General features: G+C 39.9%; 1 protein-coding gene across 1 annotated transcript in view; it reads right to left on the bottom strand.

The window, feature by feature from the left end:
- Positions 1-25,756, bottom strand: part of hop (tyrosine-protein kinase hopscotch) — a 133,696-nt gene that overhangs the window by 90,839 nt on the left and 17,101 nt on the right. The window contains exons 3-6 of the mRNA XM_067146298.2: positions 20,479-20,598; positions 13,270-13,430; positions 4,580-4,711; positions 1,094-1,221 (exon numbers count right to left, since the gene is read on the bottom strand). Coding sequence (XP_067002399.1) covers positions 1,094-1,221; positions 4,580-4,711; positions 13,270-13,430; positions 20,479-20,598 — 541 coding nt within the window. The remainder of the gene's footprint in view (positions 1-1,093; positions 1,222-4,579; positions 4,712-13,269; positions 13,431-20,478; positions 20,599-25,756) is intronic.

Raw genomic sequence — 25,756 nt, 5'->3', positions numbered from 1 at the left:
TGTCTGTTTGAGTTCTTATAACTTGAAAAATACTGGATATATTTCTACCAAACTTCATATTTAGAATCCACCCGTCCTTGGGTAGGTTTTAGGGTCAATAGTTTCTAAATCCTTGAACTGACTGGAGGTTTACAAAAAAACAAAACCATGATTTTGCACTCTCACAAAACATACACAACCAACCTAATGGAAATCTACCTGCCTTAATGGAAATCAACTTCTAAACTTTTTTTCTCATGTGCATAATTTTGAGATGAGGATTAATAAGGGAGATATCATTAACGGACCGTTTTTCAGACTAACTTTGAGCAGACTTTTTTTAAAGCCTTTATTTCGATTTGTCTGTTTGTTGAGTTCTTGTAACTCGGAAACTACTCTATATATTTCTACAAAACTTTATAACTGTCCTTGGGTAGGTCAATATTATTTATAAATCCCGGATTGGTTTGGTGGTTTATAGAAAGTTGCAACAGTGATTTTACCCTCCCACAAAATATACATGACCAATCTTAATGGAGAACTACCTGCCTTCATGGAAATCAATTTCTAAAAAGTTCCTCGTGTGCACCTTTACGATAGGAGGGTAACAAGGGACTGTTTTGCACACTGTCATGTTATTTCAAGCTGGGTTAAATGGTTTAATTAAAGAGCCATTTTACTCTTTTCAATAGAACAGATAATAAGGGAGGTTATCGTCAACGATTGGTTTCATGAGTCTTCAACCAAAGTGCCACTCCGGGTTTCAGAGGAACAACAATATGTAACCGAGAAATAGGGAGAATTACGCACAACTTTGGACCAGGAACTGTATTGTTCAATAAACTCTGTGATCTACCCCATTCTGGCTCCACTTTGTTCAGCTTTATCGTACTTCACGTTACTACCATGTGCTTTCATAGAAGAATATCAGTTTAACATGCCGTATTAAAGGCTTGAATACAGGCATGTAACTTCGCATAAATTCATTAAGGAATTGTGAAATCAATTACCAATTCCTGTGCAAAGAACGGCCACATAGGCTAGTATTTAAAAAAGTTACAATAAAGCTAATGGGTGTTATTAGAATGTTTTGAATTATCAATCATGAAAGTACCTTTAAATGCTTTTCTCGATGTTCAGGCTTTAGTATCTTCATTGCTACCTCCATCCTTTTACTTCTAGAAAGTTTCAGTACACTACGATAAACCATCGATATTCCATTCCTGCTCTCCTTCTTCTGACCTGAAATCAAACAAAACAATAATGACTTCATATTTCTTCAATCAGAAGTGAGGCATTTAGAAAATGTTCATTAACAAGTAAATTCATAATTATATCACATTCCATCATCTCAGTTATTAGGAAGGAAATATCAAATAACTAATCAAAATTATATTTTTGACAATACATTATTTGAAAAAGAGTTTAATGATAACAATCACATCATCATCATCACCATCCTAGCATTTGTCTCGCCTAGGTGCAGGGTCCACTTTTCTTCATGCTAATCGCCCCTTCTTCCAATCAAGGGCACTATAAGGGACGACGCTTAGGAGTTCCATGTCCTCCTTCAGTCGATCACGAGGTTGGTGTCCTTTTGGGATGAGATAGAATGCCCTTCTAGTCGTACAATGTTCATTACTACGTACAAGATGACCATTCCAACGCATATCAGTCTATCATATTTTGTCTTGTATGGGCACCATTTCAAGAACAGCCCAGACATCTTCATTTTTGATGTAATCTGGTCTCATGAGGCCCATCATTTATCAGAGCATGCACATTACCATGATGTACAGAGCTTGCTCATGTCTGACAGTGACCAGCCAATATTCAGAACCATAAACGACAACTGGGCTCATGAAACTCTTGTAGACTTTGGCCTTCAGATGGGTGGGTATTCTGCCGTTGCAGATGATGCCAGTGACCTGCCTCGACTTTAGCCAGGCTGCATCGAGAACAGTGTCACAGTCCACATAGGTGAGGGAGCTGATGTTTTGAAATTGGTCAGCTTTGTTTACATCCCGGTCACCAATTTGAATGGTTCTGTCTGTCTGCATTCCATGTACTCAGATTTCTTGATGTTTAGCCGCAGTCTGTGCTTCACAACTCTAGTTTCCCATGCTCATGTTTGTTTGTGAAGATCCCAAGGCTCTTCGCTAGCCAAGAAAATGTTGTCGGTGTATATGAGCGTCCTTGGGTGCAGTGCTTGGATGTCTGCCATCACTATGTCCATGCAAAGGACAAATAGCAAGGGTGACAAAGCCAATCCCTGATGGACACCAACTTGGATGGGGAAAGACAATGAGATTCCAGCACGACATCACACAATACAGTACAGGAGCTGCGTCTAATAGACACACTGTTTGGAAACACCATGCAACTGAAATGCCTGCTAGATCAGCTCGTGAGGAATTTAGTTGAACGCCTTCTACACATCTACAAAAGGCTGCATGGACTGGCTTGTTCTCCCTGTGTCCCTGCATGAGCAGCCTGACAGCATGGATGACATCTGGTCATTCCACTACCCTTAACAAAGCGCCACTGGTTAGGCATGATACTGATGATGCTGCAGAGGCAGCTATCAAGGATGTACTCAAAGATCTTCACTGTATAACAGAGCTGTTGAATGGGTTGGTAGTTGACAAACTCTTTGCCATCACCCTTGCTATTCAAAATGGGTACCGTAATGCTGGTGGTCCAGGCTTGTGGCACTGCACTTTCCTCCACAATCTTGATAAATAGGGATACAAGAATTTCAACACCATACTAATCAAGCATCTTCCAGGACTCAGCAGGGATGTCATCTGAGCTGGTTGCCTTCCCATTCTTCATCTTACTAATCACCTGTTGAACTTCCATGATTGAGATTGGCAGAACTGGTCCATAGATATGCCTGGCTCTCCGAATTGGTGGATGGAGGAGCTCCCAGTTGCTGATCTTGGAGAAGTAGAAGTGCTCCTTTACCGCAGCCTACACAGTGTTAGTCCACCACCTGACTTGCCTGTCAATAAATCGCCTGCCAGACTTTGTCTTTCTGACAGTAACAGCCGCTGCAGCACGAACATGGTCTACAATACTGTTCCAGTGGGCCTCTACTGGTTGGCTGTGGTCGAAGATCAGTGTGCAAAAATTATGATGATGATGAAAACAACAATCATCATGCTTGTGTGCTTTTTTTCTATGTCCCTTCAACTACTGTTGATTTTAAGAGCCTCCAGAGTGCTGCGATACTGTTCTAAAGAAAGGTTCATTTAAAATATCTTAAGGCCTTTGCTGGCAGGACCTAGTGTTTACAGTGCACTATGTCTTCTGGTATAGGCAAGAGCAATTTTGTTACTTTCATAGATCTGTCTCCGTCTTATCCTTGGCTTTGACAATATGAAAGTGACTGAGGTATGAGTGATGCTAGTAATGCCAATCCATATGCAGCCAGTCCCTGCTATGAATGGTGTGAAAATGTTGCTCATAGGGTCAGTTGGTGCATGCATTTCAGTGGGCTTGGCAGACTGATATGTAACAGCAACTCCGGCTCGGTGAGGAAAGCAACGGAAACTACCTCACTCCTCATTTCCCTAGTACGCCTCTTCAGTGATGCCTAGGCCATCTATGACAACTGATGGCAGAGCTGTTGAGGATCCCACCAGCGGAATCGCTGACGGACTGAACATACATACAAAGTACCTTAGTGAATCTAAAGGCACGGGTCTCTCGCACATATGCCCTCGTTAATGTCAACCGAATGGGCTAGGAGTCGATCATGCAACTTTGAGATGAGTGGGCTAACAAACTATGTAACACAAGTAGTCTCAATGAACAACTTGGGAAACGGGCAATTTACTTCAAATTTAAATTGTACTTTATTACTTAAGTGATGGGATTAAACAGGACAATCTCAAGAAAGAAAGAAAGAAAGAAAGAAAGAAAGAAAGGAAAAAAAGAAAGATAGATTGAACTGAGATTTTGTACATGTTTTACAGTACATTTTTCATGACTGCCTTCTCGTTAAAAGTTTATCATACATTGTTATATCCCTTTGTATTGTTTGGGTGATTCATGGTGGCACTATTTTGTAGCACATGTTTTAATGTGCTAACTCACTCACAGCAACTTCTGGTGCTGCGATAAATTTTTCTGTTGTGTTGAAAGGTCTTTTCAACCATATGCAACCCATCAGTGTTATTTCATAGTACTTTACGATTCAGTGTGTTGACAGCCTACATATTTTGGGACATAATGTTTTGTGTAGTCCATCCCTCAACTCACTTCCACTTACATATTTCCTAAAAGGGAGCATACATTTAGCTATGTTGTGCCCGTGTGTAGTACAAGTACAGTGTAATCATGGAAGCACCAGATGGAAATCTCATACGACCACATACAGTATGTAGTCAGTAAACAAGTTAATGTCAACCATTACATTCACAAAGCAGAAATACTCGTTAAGGTGAGCATGGTCTCTTCCCTTCCATAATTTAAATAATAAAAAGAGCAACAAGAAGAAAAATTATGTATAATGAGTAAATATAAATCATCTAACATGTGTAGTTTCATAAAAATGTAGGTATTTTCTCAGCTCTAATATGTCTTGCTGTCTTACTTTTATAAACTTGTAAATTCTTCACATCAATGCACTGTGGCACTCCCCCTGGGGAGCCAAGAGTGGAGCCAGGGATGGCTGAGTCGTCAAGGGCACTTGAATCTGGCTGACATAGGAGGAGTGATGACTTATCTGAAATAAATTTATAACAGGGACAATTAGTAATAATCAAAGCTGAACTAGAAATTAAACTGCAAAACATTTTGAGCTTGTCAATTTACATGTATTAAAAAAATATTTGTCTATCCTCCTAATTATGATGTCCTAGTATGGTATTCCTGCCTGTTGCCTTTACTTGGTGGATGCAGTGCTTTTGCATACTTCTCTTGACACAAGCCAGAGTAAAATGTAGCTTCCACCAAAGTCCCAGTCTTATCCATGGCTGTGACAGTATGGAAGCTGGTGGGGTATGGGTGGTGCTGAGTAATGACAATCAGACCACACTGAGGTAGTCGTGACAGTTACATAATTTTCACAGTAAATGTTCTTACAGTAAAATTACAGACACTTCACTGTCATATATGTAAAGTGTACACAATAGACCAATAAGCGGTGAGTTCATCACTGGCTTGCTTTTTGAGCACTGAACAGTGGTGTAAGGCATAGCCAAGCATATATGAAGGTGGATCAAATTTAAACGAGACTCATTTTAATTTTTTTTTAAATTTGCTGTTACAACAGTAATTTGTTCTTTTGTGATGATGGCTTGACAGCTCCCCACATCTTAATCTGACCTGAGAAGCAATTTTGGGCCAATGACCTTCGATGTTAGGCCCCTTTAAAACAGCAAACAAGCAAGAAGCAATTTTGGAAACCATGAAATGTTGGTCGCCATCAATGAGATGGCCATAGGCCATAGAGATGAAAATTGTAAGGCGAAAGGTCTAGGGTGTAAGGAGGGTGGTCGAATAGTGACCATTTCATTTCTTTTAATTTTTGGCAAGTGACAACGGCAGTATAAGGACCGGTATTGTCATGAAGGAGGATGACTTCCCGTATTGGTTGGCTGCGTCGTTTGCAGTAATAAGCAAGTCTAAATTCTCTCAAAAGGTGATAGTAATATGCTGCATTGATGGTACGATGCCTGTGCAAAAAATCAATGTGCAAATCCCCACACTGGTTAAAAAAACCAGTCGCAAGCACCTTGCCAGCTGACAGTGGAGTCTTGGCTTTCACTAGAGGTGCCTCACTCTTCCTTTGCCACTCCTTACTGGTTTCTTTTGACAAGGCATGTAAAGGAGTACCCAAGTTTCAAAACAGGTGCAGATGAGATAAAAAAAATGCACCCCCTTCATCTGCAAACCTTGCTGACTACCTTTCAGTAAGCTGAAGATTTTTCAACTTCTGTTCTTCATTCAAATGTCGAGGCACCCACCGAGAACACAATTTACCGTACCTCGTTCTTTTGTGATGATGGCTTGACAGCTCTCCACATCTTAATCTGACATGAGAAGCAATTTTGGAAACCATGAAATGTTGGTCGCCATCAATGAGATCACGAATGGCATTAATGTTCTCTGTAATGTTTGTCCGTGGACAAAGGTCAAGACTGACATTTTCAACCTGTTCACGGCCTTCCTTGAACTCCTTATGCCAACTAAACACAAGAAGCATTGAAAGTGCTTGATCCTTGAACTGTGCTTTCATTCTCTGCAAAATTTCTGGTTTCATGCTTTCACTGGCAAGAAATTTGATCATGATGATGCACTGCACAGTCCTACAATGAACCTGTTGCTCAGACATCGTGAGCAGTACTAATGTTAGGGTCTGCAAAGGCCAACCACCCGCCCTCCTGACTCCTAACATCCCCACCCATACCTTGTAGAAGTCGCCAGCCATTCTCTTCAACATACATGCTCAGGACACAAAATATTGTTTAAATGTGATCCGCCCTCATCATCCACTAGTGTTCATAGTTAAATATTTTCTTGCAAACAGTTGTAATGTTGCCTTCATGAGTTAATCAAACATTTTCAATGAATGAAACATCTGGAAATTATCAGGCCATCACAAAAATAGAATGTTCTTATACCTTAAGAGGGAACCAATGGTCATCAGTACATGTAGCCTGGCAGTGATTTGCTGAAATAGGACTTGTCTAACAACAAAACTGACATATTAGGCATTCATGATGATGGTACAGTTGTGTGCTAGAGGTGGTTTATTTCATAGCAGTGGTAGAAGTAATAGGAGTAGCCAGTATATATATCAGTGCCTTACACCTAAACCAAGGTAAGGTTCAACAGAAGACGCAACACACTATCATTTCCCCTTTTAGTTCTACCATCTGATGCATCACTGCAACAATTGGTTTTCATTGATTATGATTTGCATTTTGAATGTATTCTCCAAACGAAACTTTTGACAAACCAGTACTACACCACCAGGCTGCAGGATATAAGATAATCTGTTACTGTACATCACTGGTGCCCTAATGCATCAGTTGAAACAGTGCAGTATCCTTACAAGATCATGATTAGCTTTAGCATTTGTCAGTGGGAGACAACCAGAATTCAACATAAATTCAAAATTTACTTTATTTCCAGTGCTTGCAGAGTATAGAGAACTAGATTACAAAAATATTAAGGCATGAACATCATACGTTAAAAAACATAAAACTGCATATACAATATTCTTTAAATCAGTCAAAATTCACTTAAAGAATGCAAAACTTTCTTAGGTAGGTAATTGAAGTTCTTAAATATTGAGCTGGACAACAATTTTATTTCATGAGTCTATGATGAAATATTACTCCCTTTTTAAAAATGCTCCTGTTCAGTATATAGCATATTTACCCTTACTCTAAAATAGTTGTCTTGACCTCTAGTTTCATAATTGTGCATGTTATAGTAGATTATCGTATTATGTGCGCTGTTTCTTACCAGTAAGATAACTTTAATTATGTACAAATTGTAAAATGTTAAAAAGTATTTTTGATGAAATGAAGCCTACATGATCCTCTCTCAGTCCAAATAAGAATCAACTTCACTTTTCTGTAATGTGAATAACCTGCCCATGTGACTATATACTGCACCTCCTCATATTTCAATAGCATACGAGAAATGAGAATGTATTAAACCATAGTATATTGTAGTTTGATGTTCTATGTAGTTAGAAATTCTTTTTAAAATGAAGGATTTTATATTCATTTACTAACAAGTCTCTTTAAAGTATCCCTGCCATGTTAAATTGCTTTCTACTGTAATGTCCAAATTTTTTGGTTGTGGTTTCTTGTTGATATTTTTCACAATCACAAGTAAAGTCAATACCCACTTCTAAATTAGTTAATTAAATTTATTTTTTTATTTATTTATTTTATTTATATGGTTCATGGTGTGGGTTACTGTAGTCACGTCCTAGTTCGTGAACCATGGGCAATGGCTGAGTGGGCTAGTAACTGGTCAGGAATCTCGGGATACCAGTTGCTATAGAATGGGAGTGGGCATCTTGGACATATTTGGAGTCATGGCCCTCCTTGCGCTCAGGCAGCTAGGACTATACAATCCACTGATGGTCCCTAACCAGTTAGAGGAGAGATCCTCACTTGGACTATGTGTAAGTAGGGTAGCATCTGCTTCACGAATTTACCAAGCTCAGAACATTTTAAGCAAGCCTCGGACCAATGGGAGGAACGGAGTCCCACTCCCATTTGACAGACGAGGGACTCCCTGGAAACAACTTGGTAAACGAAATGGAATTTGAAGAAAGAAGAGTAGAACTGCCTGACTCAGCAAAGAGGATGCATCTGGATGTGCTAGGAGTAAATGCTATTTGGGTAAGGGGAGATAACGTGGAAGAGATTATAAAGTGTACTTGACGTTAAAAAGGGAAGGGCAGAGTTTGGGGTAGGGCTGTTCATCAGGAATACTATTGCACACAACAATGTTTCTGTTAGGCATGTAAATGAGCGAATAATGTGGGTATATTTGGTAGTTGGAGGAATTAGGATGAGAATTGTCTCACTGCATTCACCATGTGAGGGTACAGATGAGGATGAAGTTGACAAATTTTATGAAGCATCGAGTGACATTGTAGTCAGGGTCAACAGCAAGGATAGGATAGTGCTAATGGACGATTTCAATGCGAGAGTTAGAAATAGAACTGAAGGATATGAAAGGGTGATTGGTATATGTGGGCACGGTATGAACACTAACAGGAATGGGAAGCATTTGCTGGACTTCTGTACTAGTATGGGTTTAGCAGTTACGAATATTCTTCAAGCATAAGGCTATTCACCAATACACATGGGAGGGTAGAGGTACCAGATCCTATATCTTAACTAACTTTGAATTTAGGAAATGTGTTAAGAATGTATGGGTTTTCTGGAGATTTTTCGATGATACAGACCACTATCTGTTCTGTAGTGAACTAAGTATCTCCAGACTTAGGATAGAGAAAGTGAAATATGTCTGCAAATGAATAAGGGTAGAAAATCTCCAGGATGAGGAAATTAGACAGAAGTACTTGGACATGATTAGTAAGAAGTTCCGAAAAGTGGACAGTACGCAGGTTCAGGATATCGAAAGAGAATGGGTGCCATGCAGGGATGCTGTAGTAGGAACAGCAAGGGAATGCCTAGGAAGAACAGTTTTGTGTAAAGATGGGAAAAGGCGAACATCTTGGTGGAATGATGAAGTGAGAGCAGCTTGTAAACGTAAAAAGAAGGCTTATCAGAAATGGCTCCAAACAAGGGCTGATGCAGACAGGGAATTGTACGTAGATGAAAGAAACAGAGCAAAGCAAACGGTTGTTGAATCCAAAAAGAAGTCATAGGAAGATTTTGGTATTAACTAGGAAAGGTTAGGTCAAACAGCAGGGAAACCTTTCTGGACAGTAATAAAGAATCTTAGGAAGGAAAAGGAAATTCTTTTTTTTCTTTTTTTTTTTTCTGCTACTTGCTTCATGTTGCACCGACACAGATAGGTCTTACGGCGACAATGGGAAAGGAAAAGGCTAGGAGTGGGAAGGAAGCGACCGTGGCCTTAATTAAGGTACAGTCCCAGCATTTGCCTGGTGTGAAAATGGGAAACCACGGAAAACCATCTTCAGGGCTGCCAACAGTGGGGTTCGAACCTACTGTCTCCCGAATACTGGATACTGGCCACACTTAAGCGACTGCAGCTATCGAGCTCGGTGAAAAGGAAATGAACAGTGTTTTGCATAATTCAAGTGAACTCATAATAGATCCCAGGGAATTACTGAACAGGTGGAGGAAATATTTTGAAAATCTTCTCAACGTAAAAGGAAATCTTCCTGGTGGTGTCACGAAGAACCAAGCTCATGAGGAGGAGGAAAATGATCGTGGTGAAATTACGCTTGAGGAAGTGGAAAAGCGGGTAAATAAACTCCATTGTCATAAAGCAGCAGGAATAGATGAAATTACACCTGAAATGGTGAAGTATAGTGAGAAGGCAGGAATAAAATGGCTTCATAGAGTAATCAAATTAGCATGGAGTGTTGGTAAGGTACCTTCAGATTGGACAAAAGCAGTAATTACACCTATCTATAAGCAAGGGAACAGGAAGGACTGCAACAACTATACAGGTATCTCGTTGATTAGTGATGATGATGATGATGATGATGATGATGGTGATGATGATTGTTGTTTTAAGGCGCCTAACATCGAAGGTCATCAGCCCCTACCTCGTTGATTAGTATACCTGACAAAGTATTCACGGGCATCTTGGAAGGGAGGGTGCGATCGGTGGTTGAGAGGAAGTTGGATGAAAACCAGTGTGGTTTCAGACCACATAGGGGCTGTCAGGATCAGATTTTCAGTATGCGCCAGGTAATTGAGAAATGCTACGGGAGGAATAGACAGTTATGTTTATGTCTCATAAATCTAGAGAAAGCATATGACAGGGTGCCAAGGGAAAAGATGTTTGCCATACTAGGAGACTATGGGATTAAAGGTAGATTATTAAAGTCAATCAAAGGCATTTATGTTGACAATTGGGCCGCAGTGAGAATTAATGGTAGAATGAGTTCTTGGTTGCCGGCCCCGTGGTGTAGGGGTAGCGTGCCTGCCTCTCACCCGGAGGCCCCGGGTTCGATTCCCGGCCAGGTCAGGGATTTTTACCTGGACCTGAGGGCTGGTTCGAGGTCCACTCAGCCTACGTGATTAGAATTGAGGAGCTATCTGACGGTGAGATAGCGGCCCCGGTCTAGAATGCCAAGAATAACGACCGAGAGGATTCGCCGTGCTGACCACACGACACCTCGTAATCTGCAGGCCTTCGGGCTGAGCAGCGGTCGCTTGGTAGGCCAAGGCCCTTCAAGGGCTGTAGTGCCATGGGGTTTGGTTTGGTTTGGTTTGGTTTGAGTTCTTGGTTCAGGGTACTCAGAGGGTTTAGACAAGGCTGTAATCTTTCACCTTTGTTGTTTGTAGTTTCCATGGATCATCTGTTGAAAAGTATAAAGTGGCAGGAAGGGATTCACTTAGGTGAAAATGTAGTAAGCAGTCCGGCCTATGCTGACGACTTGGTCTTAATGGCAGATTGTACCGATAGCTTGCAGTCTAATATCTTGGAACTTGAAAATAGGTGCAATGAGTACGGTATGAAAATTAGCCTTTTGAAGACTAAATTGATGTCAGTAGGTAAGAAATTCAAGGGAAATGAATGTCAGACTGGTGATTATATAAAGCTGGAACAGGTAGATAATTTCAAGTATTTAGGATGTGTGTTCTCCCGGGATGGTAATATAGTATGTGAGAATGAATGAAAGTGCAGTAAAGCTAATGCAGCGAGCTCGCAGTTGTGATCAACAGTATTCTGTAAGAAGGAAGTCAGCTCCCGGATGAAACTATCTTTACATCGGTCTATTTTCAGACCAACTTTGCTTTACGCGAGCGAAAGCTGGGTGGACTCAGGATATCTTATTCATAAGTTAGAAGTAACAGACATGGAAGTAGCGAGAATGATTGCTGGTACAAACAGGTGGGAACAACGGCAGGAGGGTACTCGGAATGAGGAGATAAAGGCTAAGTTAGGAATGGACTCAATGGATGAAGCTGTATGCATTAACCGGCTTCGGTGGTGGGGCCATGTGAGGCGAATAGAGGGGGACAGGTTACTAGGAGAATAATGGACTCTGTTATCGAGGGTAAGAGATGTAAAGGGAGACCAAGACGACGATGGATAGACTCAGTTTCTAATGATTTATAAGAGGTATAGAACTAAACGAGGCCACAGCACTAGTAGCAAATAGAGGATTGTGGCGACCTTTAGTGAATTCACAGAGGCTTGCAGACTGAACACTGAAAGGCATAATGGTCTATAATGATGATGTATTTATTTATTCATTTATTTATTAAGAATTTATATTCAGGATTTTATCTTTGAAATACTTATGCAAGTGGCCAGTTACATTTCAACTTCTATTCAGTAAACTAACGATATTTGAGTCTGGGGTCAAAAATTGAAATATCAGCATATAGAATAACTGAACTGTGTTCTGGTTGTGGTACATCATTGACATGAAGAATAAAAAGAAGAGGACTAAGAATAGAACCTTGTCATATGCTTTTATCAACAACAGTAGATACGACATTGATCAATATTCCTTTGCATTTTTGTAAAGAATGTCTGTTAAATGCCATCTATTATTCAAATATGATTTTAATAAATCTAATATTATCCCATTCTTACCATGTGGTACATCCACCTTCCCACCTTTTCTATACACTCTTTGCCCAACAGAAACCTTCCATCCTAGCTACCATGCAATTCCCTGGAAGAACACATACCCACTCCTGCATGTCAACTATGCAATCGTAATTAAAGTCCGACTCGTTGGCTGAATGGTCAGAGTACTGGCCTTCGGTACAGAGGGTCCCGGGTTCAATTCCCGGCCGGGTTGGGGATTTTAACCTTAATTGGTTAATTCCAATGGTTCGGGGGCTGGGTGTGTGTGGCGTATTCAACATTAGAAACCATCCTAGGTAGGGCCCTTATCTTCACAGACATGCAGGTCGCCTAATAGGCCATCTACTAGAAAAAGACCTGCACCAGGCCTCTCCGGAGGCCATACGCCATTATTACTTTATTAATTATAATTAAAGTAATTTGTTTCTATGACTGTCTTAACCGCTGATAAGAAATCATCAGGCTACAAGTAAACAGACACTGACAGAGAACTGTGATGTATTTAACTGATTAATATCAACCATTTTACATTGTTTGACATTCTACTGCCTGATAGAGCAAGAGAAATTGAAACTGAATGCTAATCAATTCATAAGTAATATATACTGAACCTTCAGATGCTTTGAATTTCATGTTATTTTCCTGATATGAATCTATTATAACAAAATTGTTTTCTTCCTGTCAAGGAAATGTTCTGCTGAATCATACTTTGATAAGAGTAAATACTCAAAAAAATTTATGTTACGCACATTACAGGGAAGCTTGATATCAATAAAAACATTCTAATTCTTAATTCTCGGCAGAGACTCCTATAGTAAATAACACAACCTACGTTTATATTTTTTCAGTACCATCTTCCCATGCTTAAGTGGGATCAGTGAAGCAACCAGGTTCAGTTTAGGATTTGATCAGTGGATTAAGGTTAAATGCCCTTCCTGTTACCTTATGTTTACAAATAACCAAATAATAAACACTGAACAGAACACTTTTTTAAAACATGAAAAACTTTTATCTTTATTAAGTTATAATTGCACTAATACCCACCATATTCAGAAGGAGGAAGGCACTCCAGCAAACAAACAGACTTATCATCTGAACGGTAGGCTGCTATTAGCTTGGGGATGGACTCGTACGTTTTACCATCGGCACTGAATACATATCCTTCCTCGTTTAACTTCTCAATTTTGTAAGTTTTTGGTTTGGAGCTAAAAATTTAAAATATATCAGTTTTTCAAAAAATACAACATGATCATCAATTAGCTATTATGTCCATTATTCCAACAGATCAAAACTGGAATTTGCAATATCTCACTTATTCACCAATCAGTCATGAAATACGCCACATCTCAGTCTCATATGAAAAGGAATAAATCACTAACAAAAATCTGTCCTTGTTGAACATCACTGTTTGTTTTGTAAAGTAGGTTTAAACATATCTTTCTGTGAGTTTCTTACTGCATGATATGAGTTTATTATCTGTACATAATTTAAAAAAAATGACAAAACATATCATTTACCTACATTATGAACAGTGGCATATGAACATAAGCATAGTGTTCCATACACTGAACATAGTATTTTCAATGCACTATATCTTGTAACATTGAGTTTCTCATGAAATTATGACTACAACTACAGTAACGTGGAAGATTATTACACACATTCAATCACATTCAACAGATATAAACATTCTAATATGAAGCATGTCACTAACAAAGTAACTTCAATCCTCAGCAAAAAACTAAAAGTTTACACAAAGACTGTTACTGTTTTCAAACTTCCATTACACACGGATCATAAATGATTCTACTTTCATATAAATACACAAATTATTCTGAAGAGAAACTTGCAAAGTTCATTAAGAACTGTTTATAGAATACCAGTAACACTGCCTTCCCACTTGATGACCTCATTGCAGTTTTACTATAATACTTGCTGACAATGTGAAGTTTCTATGCCTTAACCTGGATGGAACTCGCTAGCTTGGGAACAAAAGGACATTGATTAACTGACAGCGCTTAGTAGATTCATAGACATAATGTAACTGAGTGAAAAAGAAGACGAACATCCTCTCAGACGTTCTAGAATTATTTTCAATGGCATTTCTAGTTCAGTGAGAGACAAGCACAAGCTGAGCTCTAGCCCATGTTGATGCCTATCTCTTCAGGTGCTTCCCAAGTGTGTAGCAGTAAAGCTTTCGCCATCTGCTGTAAGCCTGCTTGTGCCTCCCGCTGCACGCTCTGTGTTCCACATGGTGGAAACATTATGAGATTAAACGGAATGGGCCTACGACATCAAAGAATCACAACTGTTTCTTTCAACACATGAGAACATGATACAGTAGAGTCTCGATTATCCGACCTAAACGGGACCTGGAGCATGTCGGATCACCAAAAATGTCGGATAATACAGAACAACTTTGAAAATGAACTGAAACAAACAGGAAGGCTGTACTCTAGTACTAAAACAATGACATGTTTTACGGTACTCTATTTAATGCATTATCAGATCAATTGTACATTGCATGCAGTACTGAATGTAAGCATTCCAAATGTCTTACGTAAAGAAACTTGTCAACAATGTCTGCTTGCCTGCTGATCCACATTTTCTTGCTGCGAGATCCCGCCATCAACGAAAAATCAGCACCTCTGTTGCGCTTGCTTCCGGCTGTTGCTCAACGTAGGTTAATGCCATTTCCAATGCACTTAATCCTTCACTGTCAGTCATCGTTTTCTCCTCTTGTTCTGCAATGCCTCGATCTTCTTCATCATCATCCTCGTTTCCATTAGCATTCACAAAATCAATAATATCAAGGTCAGTTAGTTCAAACACCTGATCTTGTGCACACCACTTACTCGCATCTTCAGTCGTAGCATCCTCACAGCCAGGAATGCAATTCAGTAGGGGCACAATATTTTCCATGTCTTCTTGTACCACCTCTCGATGTTCAACCTCACTCAACAATATGTTCCAAGACTTTGCTAATGTCGTTGTTTCAACTTCTTCCCAAGACTGCGCTATCCAATATGCCACGTCTTTCATGTTGATTTGTTTTAACTTTTCTATCATGTCGTTGCCATTGTCCATTTCCTCTATCAGGGATGAAAGGAGTTTCCGCCGATATTTCCTCTTCAATGTTTCCAGCACACCTTGGTCCATTGGCTGGCATAATGACGTCACGTTAGGAGGGAGGAACATGACTTTGATGTCACCACTTCTAAGTTGTTCTTCATTTGGGTGTGATGGAGCGTTGTCTAGTAGAAGAAGCGCTTTTCTAGGGAGATTATTCAAAGCTAGAAATTTTTCTACATCTGGAACAAACTGTGTAAAAAAACCAGTTTTTAAAGATGTCAGCAGACATCCAGGCAGCCTTCTGATTCGTGTAATGGACTGGAAGAGCATTAACAGAAATGTTTTTAAAAGCCCTAGGCTTCTTTGCTTTACCGATCATAAGCAATTTTGCTTTTAAGTTCCCAGTAACATTACTACAGGCAAGAACAGTAACTCTTTCCTTACTATGCTTGTAGCCAGGTGCAGATGTCTCGGCTTGGGCTGCGAGAGTTTTTGGTGGCAGCATCTTGAAATTTAGCCCAGTCTCATCACAATTAAAAATCTGATCACCGGTTAATCCTTCAGCAAGAATTATTTCTTGAAATTCCTTTTTAAATTTCACAACCTCATCAGATTTAGCTGACAGTTTTTCTCCACAGATATTAAGCTGCCTAATAATACCAATATAAATGGTCCGTTATTGGACATTATAAATTTTCCAGCTAACTCATTCTTGGTTGCCAGCGTTTCGCCCTCGTGTGCTAGGGTGGGCTCATCAGTTGGTACCTAGCACACCTACCAATACGCACTAGCCAGCGTATTGGTAGGTGTGCTAGGTACCAACTGATGAGCCCACCCTAGCACACGAGGGCGAAACGCTGGCAACCAAGAATGAGTTAGCTGGAAAATTTATAATGTCCAATAACGGACCATTTATATTGGTATTATAAATTTACTCATTCAGGACAAATATTTCAGATTCCCTATGGGAATGAACATCTATATCATCTGATGGCCAAGCAGGCATCAATTTTTGATAATGAGACAAAATCTCTTAGTGCATTGGCACTGCCGGTGGCTCCAGTTAGCCTACGCAGTGGCCTCCACGGTATGCACTAGCCAGCGTATTGGTAGGTGTGCTAGGTACCAACTGATGAGCCCACCCTAGCACACGAGGGCGAAACGCTGGCAACCAAGAATGAGTTAGCTGGAAAATTTATAATGTCCAATAACGGACCATTTATATTGGTATTATAAATTTACTCATTCAGGACAAATATTTCAGATTCCCTATGGAAATGAACATCTATATCATCCCTATGGGAATGAACATCTATATCAAGCTGCCTAATGCCGTACCATTTTTTCCACCGATCAAGCCACCCCGCACTGGCAGTAAAATTAGGGTCCCCTTCATTAAACTCCTTCTGGAAATACACCGCCTTTTCTTGCAGAATGGGGCAGGATATTAGCAGGCCCTTTTCCCGGTGTTGAGTGAACCAAAGAAATAGCGCTTCACTTACTTTTCCGTACTCACATTTTTTTCATTGTTTTTCTAATTTTCAGTGCATCACTTGTTGCTCTGGTAGAGCACCACTTTTCAATTTCGTCCCTCTTTTTTTTCCAGTCTCCCACTGTAACACGTCCAACACCATAATCTGAAGCCACTTTTTGAAGAGTTTCCCCTTTGTCCAGTCTCTTTAATGCACTCAACTTGTCTTCCATAGAAAGAATCACTTTCTTCCGTTTACTCGCCATACTCACAAAGGATATGAAAACTATAACATCCGCACCCAACCAATACTATAATGAACAATGACTGAAGACTCACTGCACCTGTCCTTGAGAGAAAAACCGGTCCTACCCCCAGCGGTCAGGCCAGTGCTTGTCCCAAGGTCGCACCCTCCACACCGGGTGTCCCTGAATTTAGTCTCCACCAAAAGTTCAAATTAAGTCTACCAGTGTCGGATAACACAGAATGTCGGATAAGCGAAGGTCGGATGAGCGGGACTCTACTGTAATCTAACTTGCAATTTCTTTCTCAACATTCCTTCCATCAACATGATGGTTACTTCTAGAATGTTCTGCTCAAGCTTCTCTATAACATGTGTCCAAAGTGGTGCATACATTCAATCCTTTATGTATTCTCATAGGAAGTAGTCACATACAGTCAAATTAGGTAATCTCAGTGGTCACTATGTCAAAAAATATCCCATTCAGCGCCTCTGATCCAGTATGGAAGCATCTCCCATGTTCAAGTAAAAAAGTCAGTATTAAAAAAAAAAGAAGTGGAGCTTCATCTTCATACAGGAAGAATCAGAATCTTGCTTTACTTGGTGCATTAGCTGTATCTGTTTAGGTATGGATATCCAATCACAGTGGACAAGAGGGGACTGTACACTTTTTGTCAAGAATATGTACAGAAAATATTCATCTCAACAAATCATACTGACTGGCGAGTTGACTGTGCAGTTAGGGGCGCACAGCTGTGAGCATGCATTCGTGAGATGGTGGGTGCGAACCCCACTGTTGGCAGTCCGTGGTTTCCCATTTTCACACCAGGCAAATGCTGGGGCTGTACCTTAATTAAGACCACGGCCACTTTCTTCCCACTCCCAGGCGTTTCCTATCCTATCGTCGCTATAAGACCTATCTGTGTCGGTGCGACGTAAAGCAAATTGTAAATAAAAATAAATAAATTTAAAAAATCATATCGATATGTAGTATAGGCCAAGAGAACTTCAGGGCCATGTGCCTCTTCAGAAATGAGAAGTTTCCAGATTTTTCTGGCTTTCTAATGGGGAATTGAACCCATGAACTGATAAAAATTATACCAACAACTTTTGTCTAATGTGATGCTTTTTCTTTTTATGTGTAATGAAATACAACAAAGTGAATGCAGTTGTAAGGTGGTTTATTTGTACTGTTCTGGTCAACTGTGAGTTTCTATTTTAGTTCAAAATATGAAATTATCTACATTTTCCCTCCTCTCTTCTTTTTTTAAAAAAATGAAAGTTTAATTGATCCTGGTCTCTTTTTATGTCCCAAATATTCAGACAAAGAGAGTTAAAACACCAATTTTTAATACACTACTGACCTTCTACAATGTTTTGGATGCATTTTCTTTTAATTAAGGTACACAAAACAGATCCCAAGTAGTAGTGCACATATCCACTAAGAAAAATAATATATTTATATAAACTTATAAACAAACATATACACTGGTATGCAAAACATAAGGATAAAATGTAAAAAAAAAAAAAAATCATCACCACTCATAAATGTTGCAATCAAACTAAAGATCATACAGGGCATCACCAGAGAAAGGACTAACAGCACATAAAACTGGTGATATTAATGGTCTGGGAGTTTTTAAGAGCTCTATGCTTGAAAACAGTGCAAATGCAGTAGCACACAATGAAATTAAGTGACTTTCTTTTAACAGTGAAGCTACAAACAGTTAGATCAATCTACAGAGAACATCTGGAGGTACAAAGATTAGGAGGCTCAAGGAAAGATGGGCTGTGACAAATGTGGCTAAGGAGTTTGGTATTGTCTATAACATTGTATCACGAGCATGGAAAGCCTTCAGGATGGCAGGTACAGCTGTGCGACAGACCAGCAGAGGTCACCCATGGAAAACCATATACAGAGTGAGGACTACTGTATACTCCAAACAACCAAGAAATACAGACACCAGGCAGCAAGTAACATCGTACAAGTCCAACAGGGCACAGGACTCTGACTGTCACAATTTATCACAGCCAGAAGACTACACAGATGTGGACTGTTTGCTTGATAACATGTCCCATTAACACCTGTCCATTGAGATGCCATTTACAGTGGTGCAGAGAACACAAGGACCGAGTAGCAGAGCAATGGGGTTAAGTTCTTTTTAGCAATGAGAGTATAACTTGCCTCAGCAGTGGTTCTGGAGACCAATTAATCTGTCAAGAGGTTAGAATACTGTATTGTCCTAAAAACATTGCTGCAAGGGATGGATAAAGCAGGGACAGTAAACTTTTCTATTTCTATTTTGTTTTTCTATACATTATTGTTTATCAATCCTGCAACTAATGAAGAACATCTAGTAGGATTTTCAAAAGATATACAGGGTCTCTCTTATAAACTCAGACCGAGTGCACGGTGTTCGTACTCTGCGCTATAGCAGCTGCCTCAGCCCAACTTACGTAGCGTGTGGCTGCCCTGCTTTAAGCGTGTATACAATCTTATATGAAATCTTACCTTATAAAAGATGCTGAAGGGTAATCCTTCATAATAAGGGACTTCATAAATTCCATTAGGATTTTCTGCACGCCAATAGCAAGAGTTATAACAATTAACATGAAACCAGGCCTCATCCAAAAAGAACACAAGCTGTGGGTCGAATAAACGATCATTCTACGATACCAGATACCACTCACAATATCTCACTCTTGTGGCTGGATCAGCAGGTTTTAAATAATGGGCCCATGTAAACCTGTATGGTTTGATGTGCAACAGCTCTGTAGCTCTATGTGCAGAAGAAACCAAAACCCCTACTTGTGCTAATTTTGTGAGCGATTTATTCGATGACCGTTCAAGATTCGCACCAATGTCATCTAACTTTTCCTCTGTTAAAACTGTTTGTGTGCACGTATGTTTTCTTATTGAGCATTGAGCCAGTAGTTTCAAAAGTATTTACAATTATGTGAATCTGTGCTCATGAACGTGGCACTTCACCAGGAAATCGCTGAAGAGATGCATCGCATACCCGTCGAGCCAACTTGTACTTAAAATAACTTCTGCATACGAAAGTACTGCTGCGTAACAATAACTGTCTCACCCTGTTAACAGCTAAGATTCAGACTGGCTATTGATGCTAGATGGAACACGTGCACACTCCTTGCAAAGTCAAGAACTATGCGCGCACCTCCCATACAGCTGCTTAGGTCTCAGAGAGTAGAAACACTGCTGGACGGTCTGGGTTTATAAGAGAGACCAGACCCTGTATGCTTTCTATGAGGTACTAAAAGAGAAAATACGTTTTGTCCTTGATTTTTGCACACCAATGTTTAAAACTCTGACTGCAATCAATGTGGAACAGAACTTCACAAACCTTAGACTTAAAAAATGTGTACTGGATATAAAAACACACTTATATTCTCCATTAACACTAACATTTTGGACTCAACAGCAACGTATACACTAAGATTACCTTACCTTTCTTTTGTACATACATCAAGATAATAAACATCATATTTTGTTTCACTTTCTCTCAAAATAAAGCAGCCACATTTGTTATTCCTCTTCTCCTCTAACTTGGCATATGAGAACTCGCCTCTGGAACAGAGAGATAAGAAAGTACAGATACACTCATACATGGTCATTAATCTAGAATATACTGAAAAGTAGCTTAAAGTACTCTGCTTTGTTTGGGTGTGATAAACAGCACTGAATATTTTTTGATACTCTACATTCTGTATTTAAAATACTTTCAAAAACAGCCTCCTATTACTATTGTGTTTTTACCATCATTTACTGGCAGTCTGAAACAACTGAAAGGTTGAGACTTGTGTAAGGACTAAATCAGTCATGGGCTGCATAATGGCCAGTACTAGTCTTGGAGGGAGGAGAAGATCCTTGAATCCTTGAGATAATGGTGAGAAAGGGGTGAGGAACAGCTGAGCAACACATATTTAGAGATGATTTTCCTCGAAATCATACACAGTTCCCAGAGTTCCATAGGGACACCTCTGAGTTTTGCAGTTCATGTCACGAGGAATACAATGAGATTTTTTCAGTATGTCTATGAAAACTTTGGCGTGTACCTCTAATACTCCCAAAATACCAATGGGCTAAAATCTGGAGACTGAAATGGAGTGTTCAAATGTAAGGCTGACAGCTTTACCCATAGAAACCTAAATCTTATCTATGCAAACTTTGGTTGTGATCATTGAAACAATACAGAATTGTGTAAGAAAGAAAGAAAGAAAGAAAGAAAGAAACAAACAAACAAACAAACAAACAGAAAGATAAATCACAAAATGTGCTCTTCTTAAGTATAACCACAGTCAAAAGTGACCCTCCATACTTCCAGGATAATGGAATTCTGAGGTTCTAACTAATAGATCTGAGGCATCCTAATTTCATCAGTGATAGAATCATACATAAAATCTAACTAACAGAACATGATATAGCCTCATCCTATTTTATATAAATTATAAAAACAGAAGAGTTCTAAATTCATAAAAGAATATTAAGATCAACTTGACTGACCCCATCAAAATTTGAGATATTTTTGAAACATGTTGAAGAAATAAACAGTACACTATTTTGGAATGATATAAATAATTTATAATAGCTCTCTGTAAATGATACATATCAGAATTCATATTCATCACATTCAATGCTCTTTTACAAGTATGTCATATACTACATTGAGAGTAGTGCATTGCACTTTCAAATTACTGAAGAAATGCACTTGAGACATTGTAACACACACAGCTGAATCACGTTATTATAACCACCGCTAGAAGTACCATCTGCAGAGCAAAGCCCATGATGTGGGCTGGTGAAGTGGGTATATAATTGTGACTGACAGGCTGGCTTTACACACTGCCCTTCCTGCTGTCATGGGTAAGAGAAGTGATCTAATCGAGTTGCAAAAAGGCTTTCGGGCAAAGGAATGCAGTATTTCAGAAACAGAAAAGTTTGTGAACTGTTCACATGTCTCTGTGGTAAAGTGGACGAATGGCACCACTGGGAATAACCATCATAGAAACTGTGAAGTTCCACGCACCCCTGGTGTCCAAGGTGAACATTGACTAAGACGGTGCCTGAAGGCCAACCGACAGGCTACAGTAGAACAGTTCACCATACAAATGAACTAGCGGGCAACCAGACACATTTCTTCCACAATAGTTCTACAAAAACTTCTATGAATGGGACTACAGATTAGATGGAAGGTGACTGCAACCATGCTAACACAAATGCATCGAAGAAAACGACTGAAATTTGCTCAACAGTATGGCGACTGGACTTCTGCTGACTGGCAACAAGTAACCTCTGACAAGGCACATTTTCAGCTGCATATAACAGATGGAAATCAGCATGCTCGGTGAGAAACGTTGGAGAACCAACACCCTGCAACCAATGCTAGACAAACACAAGGCAGTGGGGACAGAGTTATGGTCTAGGGAATATTTTCATGGTATTCTCTAGGTTCCATCATCCATGCGAATGGCACTCTTGATTGATTTGGTTATGAACCCATCCTTGGTGATCACGTTCACCCTTACATAATGATTGCTTTTCTTCGGGAGAATGGAATCTTCCAGCATGATACGACACCTTGCCACACAGCTAGAAGTGTCTGCACATGGCTGGAAGAATACGACTAAGACTTCAAAATTCTTCCTGACCACCAAACAGCCCCAATCTCAATTCAACTGAATGTCTGTGGGACCACCTAAATTGTTGTGTTCATCATCTGTCTCCTCCATCGCACACGCTTGTAACAGTTGTGGGACACACTACAGACAGCATGGCTCCAGATACCTGTGTAAACTTATCAGCACCTGATTGAGTCACTGTCAGCACGTCTAGCTGCTGTTCGTGCTGCAAAGGGCAGTTAGTCCGGATACTAGGAGGTGCCATTGGAATTAACCAATTAAGGTTAAAATCCCCGACCCGGCCGGGAATCGAACCCGGGACCCTCTGAACCGAAGGCCAGTACGCTGACCGTTCAGCCAACGAGTCGGACGTGGTCATAATAATGTGATTTGACTGAGTTTAACTAGCCATGAGACAATACTGGCTGGGGTAAACATTCCAACAAGTTTACCCCTGTGCTTCATTTACATCATACAAAAAGCTAAACAAACAGAAAATCCTCTTTTGAACGAAAAGGAAGAGTTGTGTTTGGAAGAATTACATTGATTCTACCCTTTCACCAGTAATGATTTCAGGTCTAGACAGCTGTCATACACATTCTGTATAGGTACAATTAATAGTATCCATTTAAATTGCCTTGAAAAGCATTTAAATTTCTTAATAAAATCAAAACAGTATCAGTTTCATGGCCACTCTTGTGCTTTCAACATGAAACCATCCAGCCATTTTTGCAGGTGATTTCAACAGCCACACATGGAAACTGGAATTAAACCCAGTGTGTTAACTGTGGTAATGCTGTTATTGAATGGACTGAGGAACATAACATACACCTGATCTTTGATGTTAAGGACCGTAGAACATTCAGATCTGCTGCCTGGAAGTATAAATATAATCCAAATAATGAGAAGCATTCAGCATGATTTTTCTTGCAACCAGCAAAGACAAGTATTTGTACAGATAAAACTCATAACACCATTCTCTAGTCCTCAATGGAACTTCAATAAAGCTGACTGGGAAAAATTTGGAATTGAATTAGACAGTGCATCAGATGGGTTTCTAGCATGAAACAATTGCTATCACAGGTTTACTGGACTTGTGGTGTTGGTTGCCAAGAAATGTATCTTTAGGGGATATTGAAAGGAGCATGGTCCAGGGAGGAACGAGCAAAGTGATGCTCTACAAAGAATATCTGGAAACAGGAAATTATGAAATAGCAGAGAAGGTCCTTCATAGCCTGGACACATCATGTAGACAAAAATAGACATAAACTGTTGAAAAGGTGAACTTTTAACATTCAAACAAAGCAGCTTGGTATTTTCTGAGAAAGCTTGGAGAAGTTCTTTGGGCAGAAGAAAACAATCTAGTACTGTATAACATCTAATAAGATTGCCAGACATATCGTAGCAACTTTGAATGTCACCCACGATTAAGGATCATACAAGGATGATGAAAATAAACCTCAAAAACCTAAAAGCACCCCCACATGAAATTTTTCTCACTCCAAAGTGTTCACCAATGAGGAAGTCAATATAGCAATACAAGACCTCAAGCTTTAATAACAACTCACAGAGTGCAGTTTTTAACATCAGCTTAAAAACATCTGTTGTTTTTCTCATGATGTTGCTGAAAACTGGAAACGAATAGGTGGGAGTCTCCAGTCAACACCCAACTTAACAATTCCATGAGGCTAATCACTGGCCTAATCAAACTGATTCCCACCTATCGGTTTCCAATTCTCAGCAACATCATGCCTCCTCATCTGTGCAGAGAATATGCTGTGATTTGAAAATACAAGAAGATTGTAGAAAACCTAAATGTGCCTATTCACGAAGACGTTCTTGACCTCAACAGGTACCAACTTAAGCCACCAATTCACCAATCAGTTATACTCAGGGATTAACAGAGACATTTTGATGCAAATACCCAGTGGAGAGAAGAATGAAAGTTGAACAACAGCCCCCAGCTTTGGTCTTATTTGAGGGTTAAGACAAACCCTGCACCTGGTTTTAATCTACCAAAGAAAACTTGGACTGCTCTTAACAGGATTTGGAACAATCACGGAGTTTGCGCCAAATCTCTATACACAAGTGAGGCAAAATTTGAGTTTCTCAGTGTGACTGTGGTGCTCTCATACAGTCTCTTCAGCATGTGTCTGTTAGGTCATCAGCCCAGAGGCTGGTTGGATCCTCAAATAGCACCACCAAACGCTCTGCACTTACTGTACAGGGAAACCGCAAAAACCAATGGCAGAGCCCAAATGAGGCGAACTAGGCAAGATAAGGAGTGGGGTAGTTTGCCATTGCTTTCCTCACTGGGCCCAGAATATGTCACTGCAGCACAACTGATCCTATGAGCAACACCTTTCATAACACTCAGACACTATTTGTGCGCCGAATGTCATTACTCAGCACCACCCAAACCTTAGCAACTTCCATATTGTCACAGCCATGGATAAGACTGGGACTTCAGTGGAAGCTACACTTTGCTCTGGCCTGTATTAGAACACAGAAAAGGATGGTGGTGTGCTACAGTATTCACTATTTTTTCCTGAAATGTGTTGAAACCATTAATGCTGAGAAGTATCACAACAGAAATTATGATTTAAGTGACCAATATCTGTTAACAGAGATGGAGTTATACTGTTTTGTGACAATGCACAATCACAATGTGTCAAGAACAGCCCAAAAATCACATAATTTACACCAACAAGACTCCTGTATTCCTCAATCACCATACTTATTAGACCTCTGGCCAGCCGATTACCACTTTTTAAATATTTAGCACCGGGCGAGTTGACTATGCGGTTAGGAGCGCGCAGCTGTGAGCTCGCATCCAGGAGATAGTGGGTTCGAACTCCACTGTTGGCAGCCCTTAAGATGGCTTTCCGTGGTTTCCAATTTTCACACCAGGCAAATGCTGGGGTTGACCATAATTAAGTCCATGGCCACTTCCTTCCCATTCCTAGGCCTTTCCTGTCCCATCGTCACCATAAGACCTATCTGTGTCGGTGCGACATAAAGCAACTAGTAAAAAAACAAAACTTTAGCTGGCCGATGACCTAGCTGTTCAGCCCCTTTAAACAACAAACAAACAAATAATTTAATTC

Source organism: Anabrus simplex, chromosome 4 (genome assembly GCF_040414725.1).
Source record: "Anabrus simplex isolate iqAnaSimp1 chromosome 4, ASM4041472v1, whole genome shotgun sequence".
Lineage (NCBI taxonomy): Eukaryota > Metazoa > Arthropoda > Insecta > Orthoptera > Tettigoniidae > Anabrus > Anabrus simplex.
Note: the sequence above shows the minus strand (reverse complement) of the source record. Positions and strands in the feature narration are given on the sequence as shown.